This window comes from Grampus griseus (assembly GCF_964374135.1).
Source record: "Grampus griseus genome assembly, chromosome: 18".
In the NCBI taxonomy this organism is placed as follows: Eukaryota; Metazoa; Chordata; class Mammalia; order Artiodactyla; family Delphinidae; genus Grampus; species Grampus griseus.
The window spans coordinates 33,754,544-33,777,618 of record NC_139012.1 but is presented as its reverse complement, the minus strand read 5'-3'; the positions used below and the strand labels follow the sequence as shown (position 1 = coordinate 33,777,618).

Here is a 23,075-nt window from a genome sequence, read left to right as displayed (position 1 = left end):
GATTTTCATATGCTGAAGTTATCACACAAATTTCTAGGAATAGTTTGCCAAAAGGCACAAGAATAAGTGGTAATAGATAAGGAAAAGTCAGAGGAAAACATCATACCCAGTTCTCCAGAATGGGTGGGCAATATCTCTTTTAAAATATGTTCAAAATACTATCAGGTTTTTATGCATTTAAACATAATAACCATGAGTTCCATATTGACCTTTCATCTAATGTGTTATATAAACTCCTCCAAATTAGTTCCCATATCTTTAAGATTTACCTGAGCTTTGCTGTCACCTTACAGGTCCTGCAAACAAGGCTGAATGATGTGTTAAATCATTCCATCAAGTTGATGGAGGAATTCAAACTGCTTCAAGTACAAGAGACAAGGGGGCTATTACTTTGCTTCTTAACTCATAACATAGCATTCAAAGTAGTATCACTCCCTCATCTATCAAATGAAGATAAAGCCCTGTGTGTTTGCCCATGTGCAGGGGCACACATAAGCACATGTAAGAATATTAAAAAGGTTCAATAAAAGCAGACTGTGAACATTAGGCAAGATTGGAAATATATTTTTAAATGTCATTTTTTTTCTTTTTTTATTAAGCTCTTTAGAAGAAATTCTAATTTACATCTCAGAATAGAAAAATGTTCAAAAGTATTAGGTTGAAACATATGAGATTGTAGATATCTCCTGTTTTGTTCTACAAAAACAACATCACACGAAGCTTATCTGCAGAAACTGGCATTTATATTTTGCTATCAGTTTAGATAAAAAAGATTAAGAAAGCTCTCTGAGTCACTGAACTTTTAATGGCCTATTTTTTTGTACATTTCTTAATATGTCTAATCAGGGAAGAAAGGACAGTGTTTTGTAGTTCTTTTAGAAACATACATATTTGCCCATGTATGAAATAAAAATATACAAAAGAAAAATTGTTTTAGCTTCACTAAAAAATATAGGATATAATATTTCCAAAATGAAGTTTGAAGTTGAGCTAATTCTCAAATAAACATACAGAAGAATGTACACATTCCCTTTAGATCACTTCTACACCAGAATATGTAAAATTTCAACTTGAAACTAGAAAAAATAGAAATCCATGGTTTAAGCAATATGCAAATAAATTCCAAAATTAAAAATTAGAGATAATCAATTCATTAAGTCAATAAACATCTTAAATGAAGGGAATAAAATAATTTATAATAATTCATAAATAAATCATTACATGAAGCAAATTTGTATGTGGAGCTAATATGTTAATCTACTAGTAATTTACTCCTACCTCACTTTTAATGCTATAAAAATATTAGCTATTGGCATGACTACATAAAAATATTTCTTAAACAGTGAGGAAGTGAGTCATTCTGTGCCTATCAAAAAAGCTCAAAAAAATAAAGCTGAATAAGTGGAATAACTAATAGTCTATTCTGTTTTTTCCATGGGGAAAAGACATTTCATCTGACTAAGTAAAAGTAAAACTATTACAGTAAGTAAAATTATTATAAATGTATATTATTATTTATAATGTATCCAAAACTAAATACTCGCTAATAGCATTTAGTTCATGAAAATTATCAGCAGTGGTAACATGATTCAACTTTCTAAGTGTCCAAAAAAGTTTTTAAAACCTAAAGTTATGGATGTCCTGGAGAAGCAACTGACATCTTCGGCATCAATAAATGGCCCTATTTCTTTTAGTAATGTTCATATTAATTACATAATAATAAATTCCTGGAAAATGTAAACTTTAGGTAACATTGAGGTAGTTCATTTTATAAATGGCTCACATATAGTGTACTAACATTACCAAAATATAGAAATTTCTAAAGAAAAGCGTTTTTCACTCTGTGTACATCTATATAGTCACATGAGATACTAACAGGTTCAGATTTTTGATATATGTGTGTATGATATTTACTATAAATTAATTTGTGTAATGTTAACCTAGAATTGAAAAAAGGAAGTCATTTTTGAAGACAATCCTAAAAGTAGAATTTTTAAACAACGAGAAATGTGCAAAAGGAAATATATTTCAAAAAAATTATTTCCACAAATAGGAAAAAAGTGATGGCAGTCATTTAAGAAAGATGTTTTGTAGGAAAGTGGTCCACAAGGTTGGATGCTAAGAATAAAGCATTAATAAGAGGGTATCCCAATATGGCCAGTTTGCTAACGACTTTATTGCCTTTAGTGCTATGTCCTCAAATTCAGAATACCAAAATGAGAACCTTCCATACAAGTCTGTTAACCATTGGAAATATTGGGCACTGCCAAGGAAGAATATGTGACAAAAGAAATATTTCATGGCCTGAAGCAAATCCCCTGTATTTCCTGCCTCATCTTAAATTATTGCTGCTTCTAAAATGGCAAGAGATACAAACTATTATATATGGAATAATCTACAAGGATATATTGTACAACACAGGGAATATAGCCAATATTTTATAATAACTATAAATGGAGTATAACTTAAAATTGTGAATCACTATATTGTACACCTGTAACATAATATTGTACATCAACTATACTTCAATAAAAATATATATAATTAGAAAAAATGAAAAATAAAAAATAAAATGTCAGGAGTCACCAATGAAAGTTGTCATATTTTTTATGAAAACAAATAAAGGGAAAAGCCTCAACCATAGGGAAAATTAGAATATATATGAAGAAAAATTCTGTGCAACTGTAGCAGCAAAAGAAGAAGGGAAGTTTTGTATTTCATATGGTTTATTTCACATATCTGACATTCAGTAAATTTTGATTATATCATTTTGGTTTATTTAGTCCAAGACTGAAATACACTAACATAAATTAGGTATTCAGTACTTAGCTCCAATTATAAATATGCACATTTTCTATAATTGGAAAAAAGCTGATACTGTAGCATACAGTATCATATCTGTAGCATACATTTGATTTTTGGTTAGCAAAAAATTAGATAAATTCCATAATAACAAAAATGTGCATGTGAAACTACGTGCAAGGTATAAAACATGCTCAAAAATGTGTTGGAAATAGCAGCAATTAAAGCAATTTTAGAAAAACCAGGGAAAAAATTATGCATAAGACAAGTAACACTGTAAATTAGCACCAAGAGACAGATTTTGTGGGGATAAAGAGAGAAGTGCAGCATAAAGAAACAGGGAGCCTATTTATATAATTTAAATGCCGGGCATATATTCAGAGAAAACTCTAATTTGAAAATATACATGCACCCCAATGTTCATAGAATACCCAAGTCATGGAAGCAACCTAAGTGTCCATTGACAGATAAATGGATAAAGAAGATGTGGTACATATATACAATGGAATATTGCTCAGCCATAAAGAAGAATAAAATAATGCCATTTACAGCAACATGGATGGACCTAGAGATTATCATACTAAGTGAAGTAAGACAGAAAGACAAATATCATGTGATATCTCTTATATGTGGAATCTAAAAAAAAAAAAAAAAGATACAAATGAGCTTATTTACAAAACAGAAACAGACTCACAGGCATAGAAAAAAACTCATGGTTACCAAAGGGGAAAGGGTAGGGGGAGGGATAAATTAGGAGTTTGGGATTAACATTTACACACTTCTTTATATAAAATAGATAAACAAAAGGGTCCTACTGTATAGGACAGGAAACTATACTCAATATCGTATAATAACCCTATATTGGAAAAGAATCTGAGAAATAATATATTATATATATATATACATATACATATGTAATTCTTTCATTGTTTCATATATATAAAGCTGAATCACTTTTGCTGTACACCAGAAACTAACACAACATTGTAAATCAACTATACTTCAATTAAAAAAAAAGAAAATGTCAATTAGTACTGCCTATTCCACTAAATTTAGACTGAGGGTAAAAATCAGCAATGTTTTTAAAATCCAGAAAGCTCTAGAGAACTTGCAGTATGTTTGGAAAAGTTAAAAGACATAAAATTGGTTTTGAGGCTATGAGCTGTATCATAGATTTCCTCAGCACATATCCTTGACAAACTCCTAATTTTAGTCAAAGTTCATACTATTAAAATCATTTCTCCTTACACTTGGGATGCTTGAAACAATATTATATGTCTATTACTTCTTGATACACTAACTTGTTTTTCATATTTATATTTTGAATGTACTTTAATTAAACTCTTCCTGGGTTCAAAAACCCATTAGAGTGTTTTTATTTTAAAAACTAAGTAGCAAATTTACTCAGCACTTAGTACTTCTGAGTTCTAACACCTGTAAAGCCACTGGTCCTTCAACTAATAGTGACGTAAATATTCTAATAAAGTCAACAGCTTTTTAATATTAAGAAGATTTTAAAATGCTTAAAAGTTACTGGTGATTAAGATTTTAGACCACAGTGATTCTCAGCATACAAACTAATTTTGGTATCTCTTTTTTTTTTTTTTTTTTTTTTTTTTGCGGTACGCGGGCCTCTCACTGCTGTGGCCTCTCCCGTTGCGGAGCACAGGCTCCGGACGCGCAGGCTCAACGGCCATGGCTCACGGGCCCAGCCGCTCCGCGGCATGTGGGTACGGGGTACGAACCCCTGTCCCCTGCATTGGCAGGCGGACTCTCAACCGCTGCGCCACCAGGGAAGCCCATCAATGTTTTCTTAAGAATTGTTATCTTTTGAATGATTTAAAGTGGTCGGCAGCAAATTACATTTAAGAAGTTCAAGCCTAAAATGACACAAACATGTAATTAATTTCTCTACAAATGTCTCTAAATGAAGTCACTTGTTTTAATACAGATATGTGTAGTAAGAAATTTACAGGGCAAGTATGCAGCACATGATAAATGTAGTCATGAAAGAAAACAATTTTTAATTTAGTAGACCCTATCAATCTAGAAAGCCTATGAATATTTACTATTAATTCAGTATGCTGAAAAATACATAAAAGAGAGTACATAAAAGAGATGAGCATCATATAATAAAATTCTTACTGTAAGAGTATAAAATCTATTACAATGTCCACGATTCCATAACTACATTTGAAATTATGAGTTTAAAGGTAGTTTCACATTTCTAGGGAGAATATTAAAAACTTACTTTCCTTTATAAAATATACATTAAAATATTGAAAAACTGTTGGGATATGATCAAGGTCTTTATTCTGACAGCAAAACCATTTAAAAAACTTAAGATGTGATAAGAAGTACCATTAGTGATATAGAAAGTTTTTGTGTATATTCCTGGCCAGAACATTCTACTGTTTCATATAAATGTATGTTCTAAAGGTTATGAAATTCCACCTTTTGCCTTTCATCATCACAGTTATTTTAACTTTCACCATCTCTTAGAATCTTCTAGTAATTTAGCACAGATCAATATGCATTCATAGATTGTCTAGTCTGTTTAAAGCAAATGTAATACACACATGACTCCAAGGCATATACAGTCTAGTACTGGAAGCAGACCAATGAAAAAATAACTTCCAAATAACAAGGAAAATGTTGTAATGAAGATTTGGAGGGCAGGCACACAGGAACACCAGCAGTGGGATCCCTATATCAACCTAGTATGGTATCTCAGGAAAGGCTCTATGATGGCAAAGTTAAAATAGTAGTAACAAATAGATGATGGGTATATAGACAGATGATGGGCAGATAGGCAGACAGAACTGAAGATTCACGGAAAAAGAAAGTTACAAAAATTATAGTCAACTCAACTTGAAACATGAGAGTGTAGAAAGCTCCCACCAAAAATGCCAGTGAGATTCATTATTCCAATCATATTATTGGTCATTTCTTTGGTGGTCTCTTCACTACCACCTCCAGGCTTTTATATTTCACTCCCAACCTTTTTTCACCAAGGTTCTGCAAGAGAACTAAACCCTAATATCCTGACAACCACTGTATATCATAAAACTTCTCTCTTATGCATTTCAAGTGAAACTAGCTATGTAGCATCTATGGGAAAACTGAGAAATGAATCACTAAAATCATTTTCTATAGGGCTTCATTCTTTCATAGAACCCTAGTGGAGAATGGCTACTTAACCCAAATAATGAATTTTTATATTTCAATATTCTTACTTAAAACTTAAATCATCTATGCAGTTTTATATTTTATTACTATAAAAATTTCCATAATATTTCCTCAAATTTGTTTTTGATTAAATATAAAAGGTATATGTCAAAAGATACATAGGCATTATATATTTTTCTTCATTTTTGAAGAAGAACTCACATAAAATTAGAATTAGACATTTAGAGGCAATCTTGTTCACTGATGCACTTGTATATGTTCCACCCAGCTTTGTCATAATATTTGAAAGCGAATTTTAAAATAAATAATTAGGAAGTTGCCTTAATGCTGCTCTCAAATATGCCTAGATTTTGACATGTTAGCACCTAGAAAAGATTACCATTTTCTTATTAATTGCATAATGCCGATAATTTAATTTATAGAAATGCAGTGTTTTTTCTTCCTAAGGACTCAGCAGAGCTGTTTTCATGTTGAATAGAAAAATGTTTATGTAAGCATTTTTACTTTTTGTGAATAGTCATTTTCGAGGAAAAATGGTTGGTCCACCTAAACTCAGTCTTTCTCCAATCATGTCATTCTGATTATCTAAATAGCCAATTTTACTTATCTTCCTTTTTGACAGCCAATGAATTGTACCTTTTGTATAAAAACCAACTACTAGTACATTGGTTGATAAGATTCACTATATTTCTTGGTTGATCAAATGACCATGTGTCTTTTAATCCAAAAAATAATCATAATAATCCTTTGTATATTGTCCTTGCTCTATTATGCTAAGTAAAACGACAATTGACCCTAAAAGCACAGAGAAAGAACAACTATAGTCCTTGAGGAACTCAGAGATAACAATTAAAACAAACAATTCTCTTTTTTTAAACGTACTGGAAAATAAATGAACATTTACCTGTTGTTTAAGATAAATATGTCTCATTCATATTTCTTTTTTGTTGAATAGGCATTTTACTTAATATTATAGGTTTTTTAAATGTTTATATGCCATCTTCTAATATAATCTAGAAATATATGTTGTTCTATGATTAAAACCTAGTTCATATGTTGAGCAGGAAAAACAAGACCTTATAATCATATATTACCTTTTTCAATATGCATCCTTTTTGACTCATGTCCCATGTCATGACCGGCCAAATCTCCCTCTTTGGGCCCAGGGAGTACGTTTGGTGATAAACCCATCAGCATCTGGTTCATGGACAAACCATTCTGATGGACAGCTGTCAAGTCAGAAACAAAATAATAAAGACTAAAACACCATAATATACAATATTCAAATAACTTATTTAAATTCTTTTGGACTCAGAAATAAATATAATACCATGGTGTAACTTTAAAATTATAATCTATCTCTAAGTTGAACACTGTGAGAACTGATAACTATGATAATTTTTGAGAACAAGCAGAAATATATTGAAAATGAAACTGCTTTATCTTATTTTTATTTCACATAAAATATGTATATTTTCTCATGTCTGGAATACTTTTGAATGGCCATACCCCTATAACCATTACAAATGAAATATTCAAGCTTTATCTAGTGTATCACATTCTCTCCTTAGCATATAACCTTCCTTAACTCTGCAAAAACTGCAACCTTAACGTTAGAACACTCTTTAATACTATAAAGTTAAAACATAATTTAAAAAAAATTCTAGTGGCATGAGAGGGCAAATAGTGTTTTCAACAAGTTAAGGCACTGACATAGCTGTTTCAAGAGTCCTATTCTAGTCAATAAAACACGAAGTTTCACAGATATCAAAGTACTTCTTTAAAAATTGGGATTTGAACTCAAATTTAAAAATAAAAGAGCCCAATTAATACCTATTAAATGGTTGAATGATTAAAAACAATAATTTCTTTCTTGAACTATTAAGAGTAACCTGTCACTACTGAAATGATAAAGCAGATGATCAAATACCCTTATGATCACAATCCAGTCAATAAATTTCTTAATAAATTGCCCATGAAAATCTTGGTTTTGTGCAAAAATTTTGAAGAAAAATCATTCCATAAAACCTTACTTTCACTGCAAAAAGTATAGTTTTAAAATGTGTATAAAATAATATATAAGACTATGTTAGGAATTACCATTTGGAAATCACCATAGTAATAATTGTTTCAGGGAAGAATCTTCAATGAACAATTGTGAAAGTAGTGAAGTGAAAGTTTGATGAAGAATAGAACATTTACATAATGTTAAGATATCTCCTCACAAGATACTTATTATCTACAAAGGTTAAAAACAACTTAAAAAGGAACTTTACAAGAGAGAAATCTAGAAGTCAGTCACTAACTCAGCCAAGTGATGGTTATCACAAGTATTGGCAAAATATCATATATCTTCTGAAATCATGCACTGAGAAGGACACACTATCATGCCTGTGTCATTCCTGCCAAAAATACATAACTTAAGTCAAATTATGAGAAAACATCAAAAAATTCCAACCTGAGGGACATTCTATAAAATAAATGGTATGCATTCTCCAAAAATGTCAAGGTACTGAAAGATAAAAAAGATTAAGGAACCATTTCAGATTTAAAAGGATTAAGGGCACATGACAAGTAATTTCAACATGTGATCCAGGATTGGATTTTGGACCAGGAAAGAAAAATCTCTTATTATTAAAAATATTAGTCAGGAAAAAAAGGAAAAAATAATAGTGGGAAAGCTGGTGAAATTTGAATAAGGTGTGCAGCTTATAGAATAGTATGATAATAGTCTTAATTTCCTGATTTTAACCACTATTCTGTGGTTATGTAAGGGAAATTCCTTGTTTGTACAAAATAAACAATGGAGTATTTGAGGTAAAGAAGCACAGTGTCTGTGATAAGGACAATAAGGTGGCATTAGGCTTTTATCAGGTATATCTTTCAGAAAGATCAACTGATTGAGTGAAACTGGATGGTAAATATTTAAGAATTTTTAATTATTTTTGAATTTTTTATGTTAGTCTAAAGTTAAAAATAAATATGCATACATTTGCACATGTATGTGTGTATATGCATATATGTGTACACATGTGTGTCAATATTTCCATTTGGACAATTATGGTAGTCCATGCATGCAAAAGTAATTACTTTGTTTCTATCAAGAATTTTAAAATATGATTAGTAAAACAAAGACTGTATATCAAAACTCTCAAATCTTTCCCTATTTGTCTGTATTTCTGATTAAGTATTATGAAAAAAATATAATTTTCTTTTCTAGGACAGCTCCTTTCCAATGACACCTTAAAAAGCATTAGACATGAAACCAAATATTCATCATTAAATTTCTGATTCTAACGACAGCATGGCACAAAGGCATATCGAAAATATTTTATTTGAAAAATGCTTTGAAGTAGTGTTAACTGAGGTTTACCAGCCCCAGAAATATAATTGATTTGGCAATGATTATCAAGTGCTATATCCATTTTTATTAATAAACAGTAATAATCATCTCTTACAAACTTAGGGAAATATAAACAGGCTAAATAAAGTATACATATTTAGAATTACATTGAATTCTATGTAATTGTCAATGATTGACTATTTTAAAAATAATTTTATTACATACAATTTGACCAATATTTATGTTATCCACCTCCACAGTATCTATATTGAGGATATGCAAACTTTCCTTTATAGCTTATAAAGACACTTTCTAAGAAATGCTTTTTTCTATTATGAAGATATTCTCAACAACCAAATAACTTCAATAAATTTTGTGTAATTAAATGAAGTTTATGCTATAAGCATGATTTCCTAAAATAATAACTAAAGTCTGTAAACAATACAGTAAGTATTGGTTTTAGCAACCAAGGTAGTCTGTTAATATGCTCATTTTATTGGTAAATAATATTAGATTATTGTACATACAAAAAATAACCAGTTAATTGAATGGTGTATTAACTTTACTCTTAATTTTCTTGACCATAAGGACCAGGATTAAATATCTGAAAATGTGATCATGAAATAAAATATAACCTTACTTTTTAGAATTTAATAATAATAACATGTGATGATAATATGCATTATTGACTGTTACTAATTCAAATCCTAAAATTTAACCAATTTCACACTCTTCAATCTATTGATCTTCTGAATGACTACAAAATGTTTTAAAAATCAGTTATTTTGAATTCTATTTCTTTTATTCCTCTTTGTGGATGTCTTTGTCAATACAAGGATGAAGTTTAAAAATTACTGAATTTTAAAAAATGTCAGGGATGGGATTGAAGGAACGAAGAGGAATAAACCATAAACAGTATACTTGGATGCTAGGTATTTGAGAGTTGGAGGTGTTTACCTCAGAAACTAATCTAGAAGGTTACTTACTTTCTCTAACTGTTTCATAGCTCAAATCTTTATGTGTGGCATCAAAGAGAGGGAGTTTATATCAGAACCTGTTAATGTAGTACCATACCTCATGATATTGCAAACTGGGAGACATAATTTTGAGAGATGGCTATTGCTACAGAGCGTCAGAACATGATACATCTGAGTTCTATTTGGAATGAGGGCATTTTGATTAAAAAAGCCAGCTGCACCTAATAAAGTTTAAAATGGTGACAAGTGGAAGTACGACACCTACGGATTCTGTCCGAGGAGCTCTCAGTCCGGGCTGGGGAGCTGGACACGCTGCTGCTGCGGTGTGATGATGGGTGGCTGCCAGGCCTTCGGCCCTCCTCCAGGGAGGGGGCAGGCGAGGGGCTGTCGGGAACACGCTCCTACACCACCATGGTTGGGGGGTGAGGAGGGGGGAGAAAAGAGGTAAATACATTGGACCTTTGCTTAAGGAATGTTGATTTTTCTTAATTCTATAGATACGTGAAGACAAACACATTTTTTCATCAACATTTATTTGGATTAAACGACACCTTTTATCTTGAGAAAAGTCAAAGTAAGGAAAGAATAGAAAGGAAAATGGCTCTATAGGTGAACATCGCTGTAGTAATGGTAAATGTCAATGCCTTCTTTGGATAAAAGGAGAGATCAAAAAAGACATCCAGTTTAGAACCGTTAGACAACAAAGAATTAACAGAACAAAGCAGGTTTTAATTCTAGACAATTATTAATTTAAAAAATCTTTAAATAAATTATATTGCTTCAGCAAGTGTCTAGGATCATTTAACACAGAGATTATCACCATGACATCATAATAATAATACCGGAGGCATTGTTAACACCTATTTCATTATGGGGCTGCTCTGGATATACTTAGTTACATTTTAAGGCATCATAGAAATCTATTATTATTTAACATTTGAACAATTTTCTTTGATTCTAATAATTTTCAGACTCCTAGCTCCAATGCAACCACACAAATATATTAGGGAAAATTCATGAAATATGTATTAGTTTTATCCCAGGGAAACCTGGTATCATGTTTCCTGATACTGTTCTATGTTAACACTCAGGTCCCACTCCATACCTTCCCCTTTAAGTTTTGCACCTTCCCTATGAGACCAATGTGCAAATGTATTGTATAACTATCTCCAATGAGCTATTATAAATAGAGTTACTGATTAAGAAATAAGATACTCATTTGTTAATATTTTCTTCGAGCAACAAGATGTTTATACCTTCAGCTATCAACACACACAGGCCTTGAAGAATAGTCTTTTCAATAATTCATAAATATTTGGAAGTGTACAAATAAACTGATACATGATACATAATAAATAATAAGTAAATTATTCCTGATTAGAGTGCAAAGATGCAAATATGAAAAAAAGCAGACTTTTTAAAAGAAAAAAGTTCTAAAATGGAATCGGCCTGTAGGAGGCTGTTTTCAAAATATCAAAGGCTAATGTAATATGGAAGACACACAAGGCTTTGTACTAACAGAGAAAGAGGGTCATATATGTCTTCAAACTCAAAAGTTCCTTTAAGCCTTGTGATGGGTTGCAATTCTACTTTGAATTAGAATCACCTGGGAAGTTCTTCAACATGCCTATGCCTGGGCTTTACTCCCCAAGATTCTGGCTTACTGAAGGTCATGAGTTGAATTGTGTCCCTCCAAAATGATTGAAGTCCTGACCCCCAATACCTATGAATGTGAGCATTTGGAAATAGGGTCTTTGCAGATGAAATTAGTTACAATGAGGTAATATTAAAGTAGGGTGGGCTCTTCATCCAACATGACAGATGTCTTCACAAGAGGACATTGTGAAGATATTGGAAAAATGTGAAAAATGGAAAAATTGTGAAGAGGGAAAAATGTCATGTGAAGATGAGGTAGAGATCTGAGCTCTGCAGCTGCAAGCCAAGGATTGCCAAGGATTGCCAGCCACCAGGCGAAACTATGGAGATGCAAGGAAGGATTCTACCTAGAATTTCAGAGGGAGTATGGTACTGCTGACATCTTGCTTTTGACTCCAGAAATGTGAGGGTATAAATTTCTGTTGTTTTAAGCCACCCAGTTTGTTGTACTTTCTCACAGCAACCTTATACACTGAGTCTGAAGGGGGGCCCAGAAGCCAGTATTTTTTAATGCTCTCCAGGCGATTTTAATGTATATCCAAGACTGAGCACCACTTGTTTCATACCCTTTTAATTTTTCAGTCCTACACATTGTCAATAAACATCTTCAACAGAGGTTCTATTCTTGAGGATCATGACAAATAAAATGAAAGTAACCCTCAAGATAGCCAAGCCCTCTTCCAAAATCCATACATAAAACTGTTTCTCAATATATATACCATAAAATAAAAAAATAGTCCCAAAAGGAACTTTACAACAAATAATTTGCCAGGTCAAACAATATTGTACCAAAAGGAAAAAAGAAAAATGTCAACTAAATTCTACTCTCAAAAGTTGCAAGACGTATTTTTAAACTCTATGTCTCAACATGCAAAATGAACACAATATTAGTTATTTTTTCCACAATAAATAAATCAAACAAGCTATGCTTCTAAATGGTATAAGTTCTTTAGTTCACATGGCAAACAAATGACCTACATTTCTAAAAAACAAACACATATACGATTTAAAAGAGCGGAGAATCCACATCTGGATGCCAAAAGTTACTTCCTATCTTCTAATTATAATTTAAAAGCAGCTGGGATTATAAATCTTTCTTCTTAACATTCACCCCTTCCTTAAACTATGAAGCAGCTTCAAACTGTACATTTATTATGTGTTCAGTTTGATGAGTTTTGTCGAGATCTAGACTGTTTCCATAACCCCAGAAAGATTTCTCATGCCCCTTCCCAGCCTATTCCTTCTATCCCCAGAAGCAACGTCTTTCTGAATTCTATCACCAGGGAGTAGTTTGGCTGGTTCTAGAATTTCATAAAAATGGACTCATATAGTACATACTTTTTATGTCTGGTTTTTTTTACACAACGAAATGTTTTTTAGATTCATTCAGGTTATCGCATGTATTAATAGTTTATCTTTTTTACTTTTTAATATATTCAATTGCACAAATATCCCACAATTTTTAATTTAAAAATAAGGCAATAAAGTTCACATCAAGTCTTTGCAATCACAAATCAAAGGATAATCTTGGCTTCTGTGCAGCATTCAAAGGCTGGAGTTTGTATCATTTTTGGAATATCTGTGCATTTATTATAGAGTATGGATTTATAAAACTGTATAGAACTCCTTTTTAGTCTGTATAAATGTATTAATAAGCCATGCTATAGTTAACTGCATACATGACCAGATATACATGATATAGAGTCTAACCTTGATTTCTCGAAATTCTGATAAAGAGGTACATAAGTTTGATAAGCTTTAAAGCTAATTCCTAATACATCTAATTCTTAACGCTTGGATTATGCAGAAACACATGGTATATATTTAGGAAACAACATTATTATATTTTTATATAAATAAAATTTTCTAAATTAGCCATTCTATTTTCTCCCAAAGTCACTCAATCAATGTTTATCCATCAATACATTTTAATATTCCTCTGAATAATTATGTAAGTGATCATATTTTCAGTGGCATGTGTTTAGCCAAACAGAGGTAAAGTGCAATCTTGAAATAAATCAATCCCTCTAAAATCATTTTGCAAGTCTGAGTTTCCTGTCATAATAGATTTCTCAGTGGCACTAATGGAAAGCATGAGAAACTGATTTTTTCCTGAGATAGTTAACTCATAAAATATGTAAATATTTAGTGCACAAAACTCTAGTAACAATGATTGTGCCATTGAACAATTATTTATTTATTTTCCACATAAGTATAACAATTTTTTCATTAGTCAATTTTATTTAACTGTAAAAGTTTTCCTTGATGATTCTTTTCATTCATGCATTATTCACTCATTCACTTATACATTCATAACACTCTAAAGGTCACATAATAAACTAAGTCAAAAATAAGCTAGATTAAAATCTTAATGTAAAATAATATTAAATCATAATTTAAGGCTTAGGAAACATAGGTGAAATTGTAGTATTTATTTTAGCTTTAGCTTATTTTTACTTTAATTATATTTTTTGTCTAAGAACAAAGGATACAGACAATATTTAATACTTTTACTTAAAGAAATATTTTAATTTATGCAAATTTTTATGCTTTAGAAGCTTAAGTATTTAATTGAAACTTTCTATAAACTGAGACACAACATATTCAGTCATTTCACTTAATGTATAATTTCAATCTTTGGAACATGATGTATTGTTCTTTGAAGAATTTCATTAAAGTAAAATCCATTGAGCAAGTAAGATTTGAATACATTGTTGCACAATAAATTAATTTATTTCAACAGCTTAATTCTTTTATCATATTTATATGCTTGCCTTTCCAGAGTATGCTATAAGATGGAGAATAATGGAGACAGTAAAGAATTGCTTAGGAGAGAATCTCATAATTATTACTGAAACAAAATAGATAATGAGTTTTATTCAGACATAATAAGAAAGAAGCAGTTCAATGTCTATAGGGAAACTATGTAAACTGGATTTATCATTTCATTTGTGTGAGACCCTTTAACCTCCAAAATGGCCCTGAAGTAGGACAAAGAGGAAGAATATTTAATTTAATACTTCAACACACTGCTTTACAGTCCTGCATCATAACTCCACCAATCAATAAAACACAATCTTTTGCAGTGTTCCATCTTTATAAAACTAGCCACAATAATAAATGAAAATGTAAGAGGAATACACTCTCACTGAAAAAAAAAAAGGTCATACTAATAAACTAATGGTATCAGAATAACAATAAAGGGAAAGCTGCATTTATTGCCTCTAGGTAGAACAAGAAGTATTGGTCTCTACCACAATTCAGAATCAAAGGTGGAATTTAAAACAATGAATTCTAAAATTCCAAAATAAAAAGGAGTTTGGGATTAACATATACACACTACTATATATAAAATAGATAAGCAACAAGGACCTACTATATAGCACAGGGAACCATACTCAATATTTTGTAATAACCTATAAGGAAAAAGAATCTGAAAAAGAATATATATACATATATCTAGCTGAATATATACCTATATACATATATAGCTGAATCACTTTGCTGTACAACCAAAGCTAACACAACATTGTAAATCAACTGTACTTCAATAAAAAAAATAAATTAAATAAAAATTAAATAAAACATATAAAATATTCAGTATTACACACGTGATTAATTAAACATTAAAAAATGTATTGTGTCTGCTGCCTCATCTCCACCACAAAATGCATTATATTTTATCAACTTAAAATATTTTCTTAGAGTAAGATTAAATAATCACAACTTATTTCTCTAAATGGGTTATTTCATTTAGCTTTACTTTATATTGCTCTCTTTAATTATCTTCATTTTCATCTCTTTATCAGTTAGCAATTCCCTTATTGAGTATGTTATAGAAGTGGGGAGAAGATATTCTAATGTTAAATTTATCTTAATACAACTTTTATCTTATGAAATTGAAGTTGACTAGCACTTTATAAAACCTAAACTCCTGAGCTTTAACACAACTCAGACTTCATTCGTTCAGAGAATATTTACTAAGCACTTAATATATGCCAGTGTTCTAGGCTCTGGTTACACGTAAGTAAACAAAACTGACAAAACTCCTTTCCCTCATGGAGCATATATCATCAGCTAGTAAATACTGTTAGTGAAATCCAGAATCATACACACTGATTGTGACACCCATATTCTCTTATTCTGGAAAAGTGAACTGAAAGGATAAATAATAGGATTGGGATTCTGGGTTTAGGAAAATGTTAAAAAGTACTTCTGGAAGACATAAACAAACCTAACATACTTGCATCTGGTAGAATATCTGGTAGCCACCATCAAAACTCCTTAACTCAGAGTTCTAAATTGAGGCTTCAAGGGATATTTACATAGCTCTTTTTATTTGTTTTGATGATGATACTCAAGAAATACTCAATTTTGCTAAATGGGAAAGTGGTAAGACCCATGAGTGTAGTCATAAACAACATCATTTTATTCTCCTACTGTCTCTTCAAACTTATTCAGTGTTGATAGGGAACTATATTTTTCCCATATCTGTATGAAAATTCAGGCAGCCTAGTAACTTTCCAGATTCTTATTTGGTAATATAAACTCCTACAGTTACTTTGAGCGGCAAAAGGCAGTCTCGACTCAGAAGTTATACCTCAGGCTTCTGTAATAATAAATACTATTATCTTAATTAAAAGAGAAGTCCCTCCTTTTCTATAGTCAAGTAGGTAGAATAGAGGGAGGAGAGCAAGGAAGAAATGGTAAGTTCTGATTTGGCCAGCATTGCCATCAATTGGCATCACTCTGTTCGTGCCAAATGTTTAAAGCCAACTTTTTATCTAGTTAAGGCACTGTGTATGTTCTAAGTGGCCACCACCTCTATGAACTGCTTACAGTTCCTTGATGGGTCTAATTCGTCTCGGTGTTCCTCTGTCCTCTGAATTTCTGGCGTAAGTGCATCTGGATGCTTGATTCAAGTTGATCTGGGGGCAAGAGTACTTCATAGATGGTGGTGTATGCTTTCACTGGAAGTGCATAATGTCTTCTTGGTTGCATTTTATGATGCCAGCCACCACTGATAATCATAGCCCAGATTCATCACTTCATTAGGACGTGCAATTTGATGGATTCGAAATATATCATTCCATACTCATTTATTTGCAATATTTCATTCCATACTCATTTATTTATATGAATAGAAAGTTTCTCTCATGCATCATTGTGTTATCCTGAGGGACAGTCTGTATGGGAAAGGCAGGAAAATGCTTGACTCCACCCCTTTATCCTTTATTTAAACCCTTATTTGTCCTTTAAAAGAATCAATTCCCTAGAATTCTCCAAGGGAGAATTGTATTATATTTAGTATTATTATAAACTCATGGATCTAAATATGTTTTATATTTCAATACACTGATGTATGGCATCCTTAGTGGTAGTTGTGTTTTAATACTTCCTTTTTCTTGTTAGCATTCTCTTTTCATATTTAATATCAATACCCAAATAAACATGAAGAGAGAAGACTTAACTGTTTCTCTAAATCCAGGTAAAATTTAGACGAAATAGTTTTTTTGCAAAAAAAAAAAAAGTTTAAAAGTGATGCATACATCTAGAGTTATTTATGGTTGTCCCAAGATAAACTATTCTGTACCCCAAAGCAAACATGAGGTAAATGACATTGCTGTAAGATTTTTTAATCTACTTCAAGAATCTGGTTACTCTGGTTCTAGTTTTTATGATCTTTAAACATTTTGAACTTCATGCAAGTAAAGTCCTATTTACTGATATAGCATTTTAGGGACCTGTTTTGAAAAAAAGTATTAGAGAATGGAAAATGTATACATTGTATTTAAAATTTTTTTCAATGTTTAATTCTTTAAATGAGAATGTCATAAACAATCTCTATTTCTCTCTCTCTCTCTCTCACATACACACACACACACACACACACACACACACACACACACACACACACACACACAAAACAGCAGATTGGCAGAGAAAATTAACAAAGTTAAGTCATATTCCCTGTTCTCAGAAAAATGCTGTAATGTGGCATGTGAGGAAAGATTATTCAGTAATGTAGAATAATATGAATGTTGCCAAATTTCTCAAAAACAATTCCATATTATCACTAAAGAAAAGTGAAATCTGGAAAAAAAATACATTTAAAAGTCTGCTTTAAAAAAAAAAAAAGTCTGCTTTATATACTACTGAACTAGCAAACCCACCAAAAGCAAAATACACTACTTTTGTTAGGTGAAAAGGGTTGAACAAGCAAAAGAGAGTGAGAGAGACAGAGAGAGAGGTCTTACTATATAATTGCAACTATATTTCAAAAGCCTGACACAGATTCCCTATAAAATTCTAGAACTTATTTTTAAACAGAAGATTGTGAATACTTGGGGGGAAAATAAACCAGTGATAATATGAAGATAATGTCACTATAGAAAGTCTTCTAATGATTTTATAAATACTAATTTACTCATTATGACAACCTGATGAGGTAATAATGATATAATCCCCATTGTACGGAAAAGGAAACAAAGACAGGGATATTAAGTGACTTTTACAAGGTCATAAGACTAGGAGATGGCAGAGCTGGAATATAAACCCAGGAAGTCTTCCTCCAGAATCCATGTTTTAAAACCACTAAAATATGTTGTCTTGCTTCTTTTTAATTTTCTTTTTATTTCAGAAAGAACCATTTTTTAAAAATCCTTATGATATCATTGTGAATTTATTAAATAAAAGTGAGAAAAATATTGATTCATTCAGGGGGATTTGGGGTTACTTGATGAATGATTCCCAAAGAGAACCAATTAGTAGAACATTTCAGCCTATTAGAAAATCTCTAATGACAAGAGGAATTGATCTCTTGATTTATACTGTTTATTTTCCTCAGTGATTTAAAGTAATACAATCCTTTTACAATTTGGAAATGATACAAAGATGGTATAAATAGCTAATATGATAGTTTGGAGTATTAACACTCAAGAATATCTAAAGAGCCTAAATCAATAGACTGGAAAATAAAAAAAAATTAATATGGATAAATGCAAATTCCTAATACAAGTAAAAGATAAAGAATTGGCTTAGTAGAATTTCATGTCAAAAATGCATGAGATTTACCGAGTCACACATTCAACTAGCAAAAATAGTTATGAACTATGACTAAATTTATAAACTATTGTCCAAACTGAGGTTTATGTTAGTTCTGGTCTCTTCACTGATGGGTTCACTTCTAGAGTAATATGCAGGAGAGGGGTAGTGAGGAGGGGGCTTATTTAAGAAAAGGAAGGTCAACCAAGAGGCTTGATGAAAAATTGTCAGAAGAAATTAGAATTTTGGTCTGGAAAAAAGAAACACCACAGGTACTATAGCAGAGGACTTAAATATTTAAATAGTTAGAACGCAGAAGAATTAGGAGACATTTTTTCCAAGAAAATAAAGTTAAAGTAGAAGCTATTGAGAGGAAAATTTTAATTTGATCAATTAATACCTTCACACTCTTAAATTTGCTGAAAATAGAATAGGCCTTCTATAAAATAGATATATAAAAATGGGTAGAGAGGATGCAGGAATGCTTTCTCCACCATGGAGGGAGCTGGATTACAAAACACCTAACATCCCAAGCCTATGACTCTTCATGTTCTATGAATATTAAACAGTAAAAGTGTATGGGTTTCACTGATACATAATAGACTAATACAGAATGTCTAATGATTTAATATAATCTTAGACATTTAGCTATTTGGGATTTAAGGTAGAATTATTATTGTATAAACAGTATATGTCCTTTTCCTCCCTCCTCAAAGTTACCTTACTAAAATATTTACAGTAGTCCAAGACAATCAACCAGAGAAAATCTAAATTCAGTACTTTAGCAGACTGTCATGGAGGCTTGCATTTAAAGTAAATAACAATGTCATGGTGGTACAGTCCTCACCTATATAATTTTCTTTTCCTCAATGCTTTTAATTTCTTTTCCTTTCAATGCCAAATCCTATGGCTTTATGGTGTTTGACAGTTTAGTTTGTGCTGCTTCCATTTACCACAGCCTAAGATCCACATGGGTTTGAGTTAATCAGAACTCAAGGATTAGCAAAATTTTCCTATAAAAAGCTAGCTAGCAAATATTTTATTCAACACTGCCTTTGTATTTGAAAGTACCATAGACATTATGTAAATTAGAGTGTGGCTAATATCCAGAAAACTTTATTTATGGACACTAAAATTTGAATTCCATATAATTTTCATGTGTCATGAAGGATTATTCTTCTTTTGATTTTTTTTCCAACCAGTTAAAAATGTAAAATCATTCTTAATTCATGGTCCATACAAAAACTGACAGCAGCGTAGGTTTTACCCAAGTTCAGCAGCTTGCAGACCCTGCTCTACTGCTTGAACTGGTAGGTACATTTTCATAAATAGGTTTATAAGAAAATCATTGGAGTTCCTTTAGTTCGTAGAAATAGATAACAAAACATTTTTTTAAGCTTGTAACTCTGAGAGCTATGTTTTTGCTTTTCTTCTGTCCTACAAATTCTTTTTGCTATTCTCATTTGGGTTGAGTTTTAATTTTAATTCTTGTCATTACTGTCAAAAAATGTAAATAGCACATTCCTGCATATGGACCATCCCTCAAAGCCTATTTTCTCTTGTTTTATCATTTCTTCCAGTGGGGGTAAATCTTTGGTATTTAACATTTCACTTTTAATTGGCCTTCATATTTAGAATCTTTTCAGGCAAACAAACTTGTAGGCTCTATTCTAATTACCCACTTGGGCCCCTTACTCTTTAAAGTGACATAAGAGTCAACCATTTTCTTTGGGGAAAATAAAAATTTCCCCTGAATTAAGTTTAATTAATATGTATCATATGAGTTTACTAAACACTGCTTCGAATGAGTGAGACAATGAGAATGTTGAATTCTCAGTAATAACTATTATCAAAATTGATCATAAATTGAATCAATACCTTGATAAACAAATCGGTTCCCTCACTGATGACAATGTAGCATTCAGTGGCATTCTCTCAGGAAAGAATATTTTGGTAGCTGAGCTTGGCCTCCTGTGATATTTCTTGTTATTTTCCTCTGGTAAGGATTCTTCCGAAAATTATTTAAGGAGCAAGTACACATCTTTGTTTATAGAGTATTATTATATGAAAAATTCCTACTTGCATATTATTCAACTTTCTATATAAGTAATGACAGGGTCTTTACAAAATGTATAATGACTTGAATGCATCACAATAATACCATATAGAGTATTTTCATTGCCCTAAAAACCCCCTGTTCTCCATCTTTTCATCCTCTATTCCCACCCACTAGCAACCACTGATCTTTTTAGGATCTCCATAGTTTTGCCTTTTCCAAAGTGTCCTACACTTGAAACAATACAGTGTGTAGCCTTTTCAAACTAGCTTCTTCAACTTAGCAGTGGGCATTTGAGTTTCCTCCATACCTTTTCATGGCTTGATAGTTCATTGCTTTTTAGCTCTGAATAATATTCCATTGTATGGTGGTGAGAATTCAGCTAAGCTACTCTGTGGTATTGCTGCTTCAGCATCCATTTTGTTTGACCACGTGGCCTACAGGGACCTTAAACTGACACTAGCCCCCTTCATGCAAGTGCATGCTCTAGACAGCAGCCAAAGTCATAAGCAAATGTAAGTCCCTGGTATGACTTCCCCAAAAGCCCTTGTGATCAACAGTCTTCTTAAATAAGACCCCTGGGAGACTTACCAAAACCCTACTCTTTTGGTTTGAATTGACCAATCCAGCCCCAGCCTGGAAATCCTGAAATACCCCACCCATGGTTCCTAATAAAGCCATTTGCCTCAGGTCCTGCCTTGTTCTCTCTGTCTGCACTCTGCCTTGACCCCCCTATCTGGTCCCCTGAGGCATGCCAAGTACTTCCTCCATGACCTGTGAGTAATAAACTTCTCTATTTCACTTTTTCTTGTGGTCTGTTGTTGAACCATGGCTCACTCACTTAACAAATGCTAATTCAGTTTTTGGAAGTATAGCTGACTTACAATGTTAGTTTCAGGCGTACAACACAGTAATTCGATATTTTTATAGATTACTCTCCATACAAAGTTATGACAAAATATTGACTATATTTTCTGTGCTGTACATTACATTCTTGTAGCCTACTTATTTTATACCTAGTAGTTCAGTACCTCTAATCCCCTTCACCTATTTTGACCCTCCCTCCCAACCTTCTCCCTTCTGGTAACCACTAGTTTGTTCTCTGTATATGTGAATCTGTTTCTGTTCTATTTGTTCATTTGTTTTATTTTTTAGATTCCACATATAAGTGAAAACATACAGTATTTGTCTTTTTCTGTCTGACTTATTTCACTAAGTATAATACCCTCCAGGCCCAACCACATTGTCACAAATGGCAAACAACAAAGTCATCGCACATGGAGGTACACAATTTTTTTATCCAGTCACCTCTTGAAAGGCATCTTGGTTGCTTCCAAATTTTGGCAATTATGAAAACAGCTGCTATAAATACCCATGGACAAATTTTTGTATAGACCTAAATTTTCAACTCCTTTTGATAAAAATTATACGGTTGTAGGGTAAGAGTATGTTTAGTTTCATTAGAAACCACCAAACCATCTACTAAAATGGCCATACCATTTTGCATTACCACCAGCAATAAATAAGAATTGTAACAAGGCCTTTTATGTAAAATATGCTCCAGAGACTCCCCTAAACTCACATGTATTATATTCAGAAAAACAAGATAATAATTATGTCAAATACGGATAATGCAGCATGAGGTATCTTTTACTTAGTTTAAAAATTAATAATCTATTCTGACAATGCAAATGGTACGGATGAACCTATTTTCAGGGCAGGAATAGAGACGCAGAAGTAGAGGATGGATGGGTGGACACAGAGGGGGAAGGAGAGGGTGGGATGAATTGGGAAACTGGGATTGACATATATACACTACCATGTGTAAAATGGATGGCTAGTGAGAACCTGCTGTATAGCACAAGGAGCTCAGCTCGGTGCTCTGTGACGACCTAGATGGGTGGGATGGGGTGGGTGGGAGGGAGGTCCAAGAGGGAGGGGATATATGTATACATGTAGCTGGTTCACTTTGTTGTGCAGTGGAAACTAACACAGCATTGTGAAGCAA

The 23,075-nt window shown here is 32.1% G+C and overlaps 1 protein-coding gene across 5 annotated transcripts in view; it reads right to left on the bottom strand.

Moving 5' to 3' along the window:
* The window catches only part of DACH1 (dachshund family transcription factor 1), a gene marked incomplete at its 5' end in the record, with an annotated part of 415,516 nt that overhangs the window by 110,704 nt on the left and 281,737 nt on the right, over positions 1-23,075 (bottom strand). For 3 of the 5 annotated variants that reach the window (XM_082675572.1, XM_082675573.1, XM_082675574.1), the window contains 2 exons: positions 7,086-7,220; positions 10,577-10,712. The exons of the other annotated variants lie outside the window; for them this stretch is intronic. In XM_082675572.1, the coding sequence (XP_082531698.1) occupies positions 7,086-7,220; positions 10,577-10,712 (271 nt within the window). The remainder of the gene's footprint in view (positions 1-7,085; positions 7,221-10,576; positions 10,713-23,075) is intronic. 5 annotated transcript variants of the gene reach the window in all.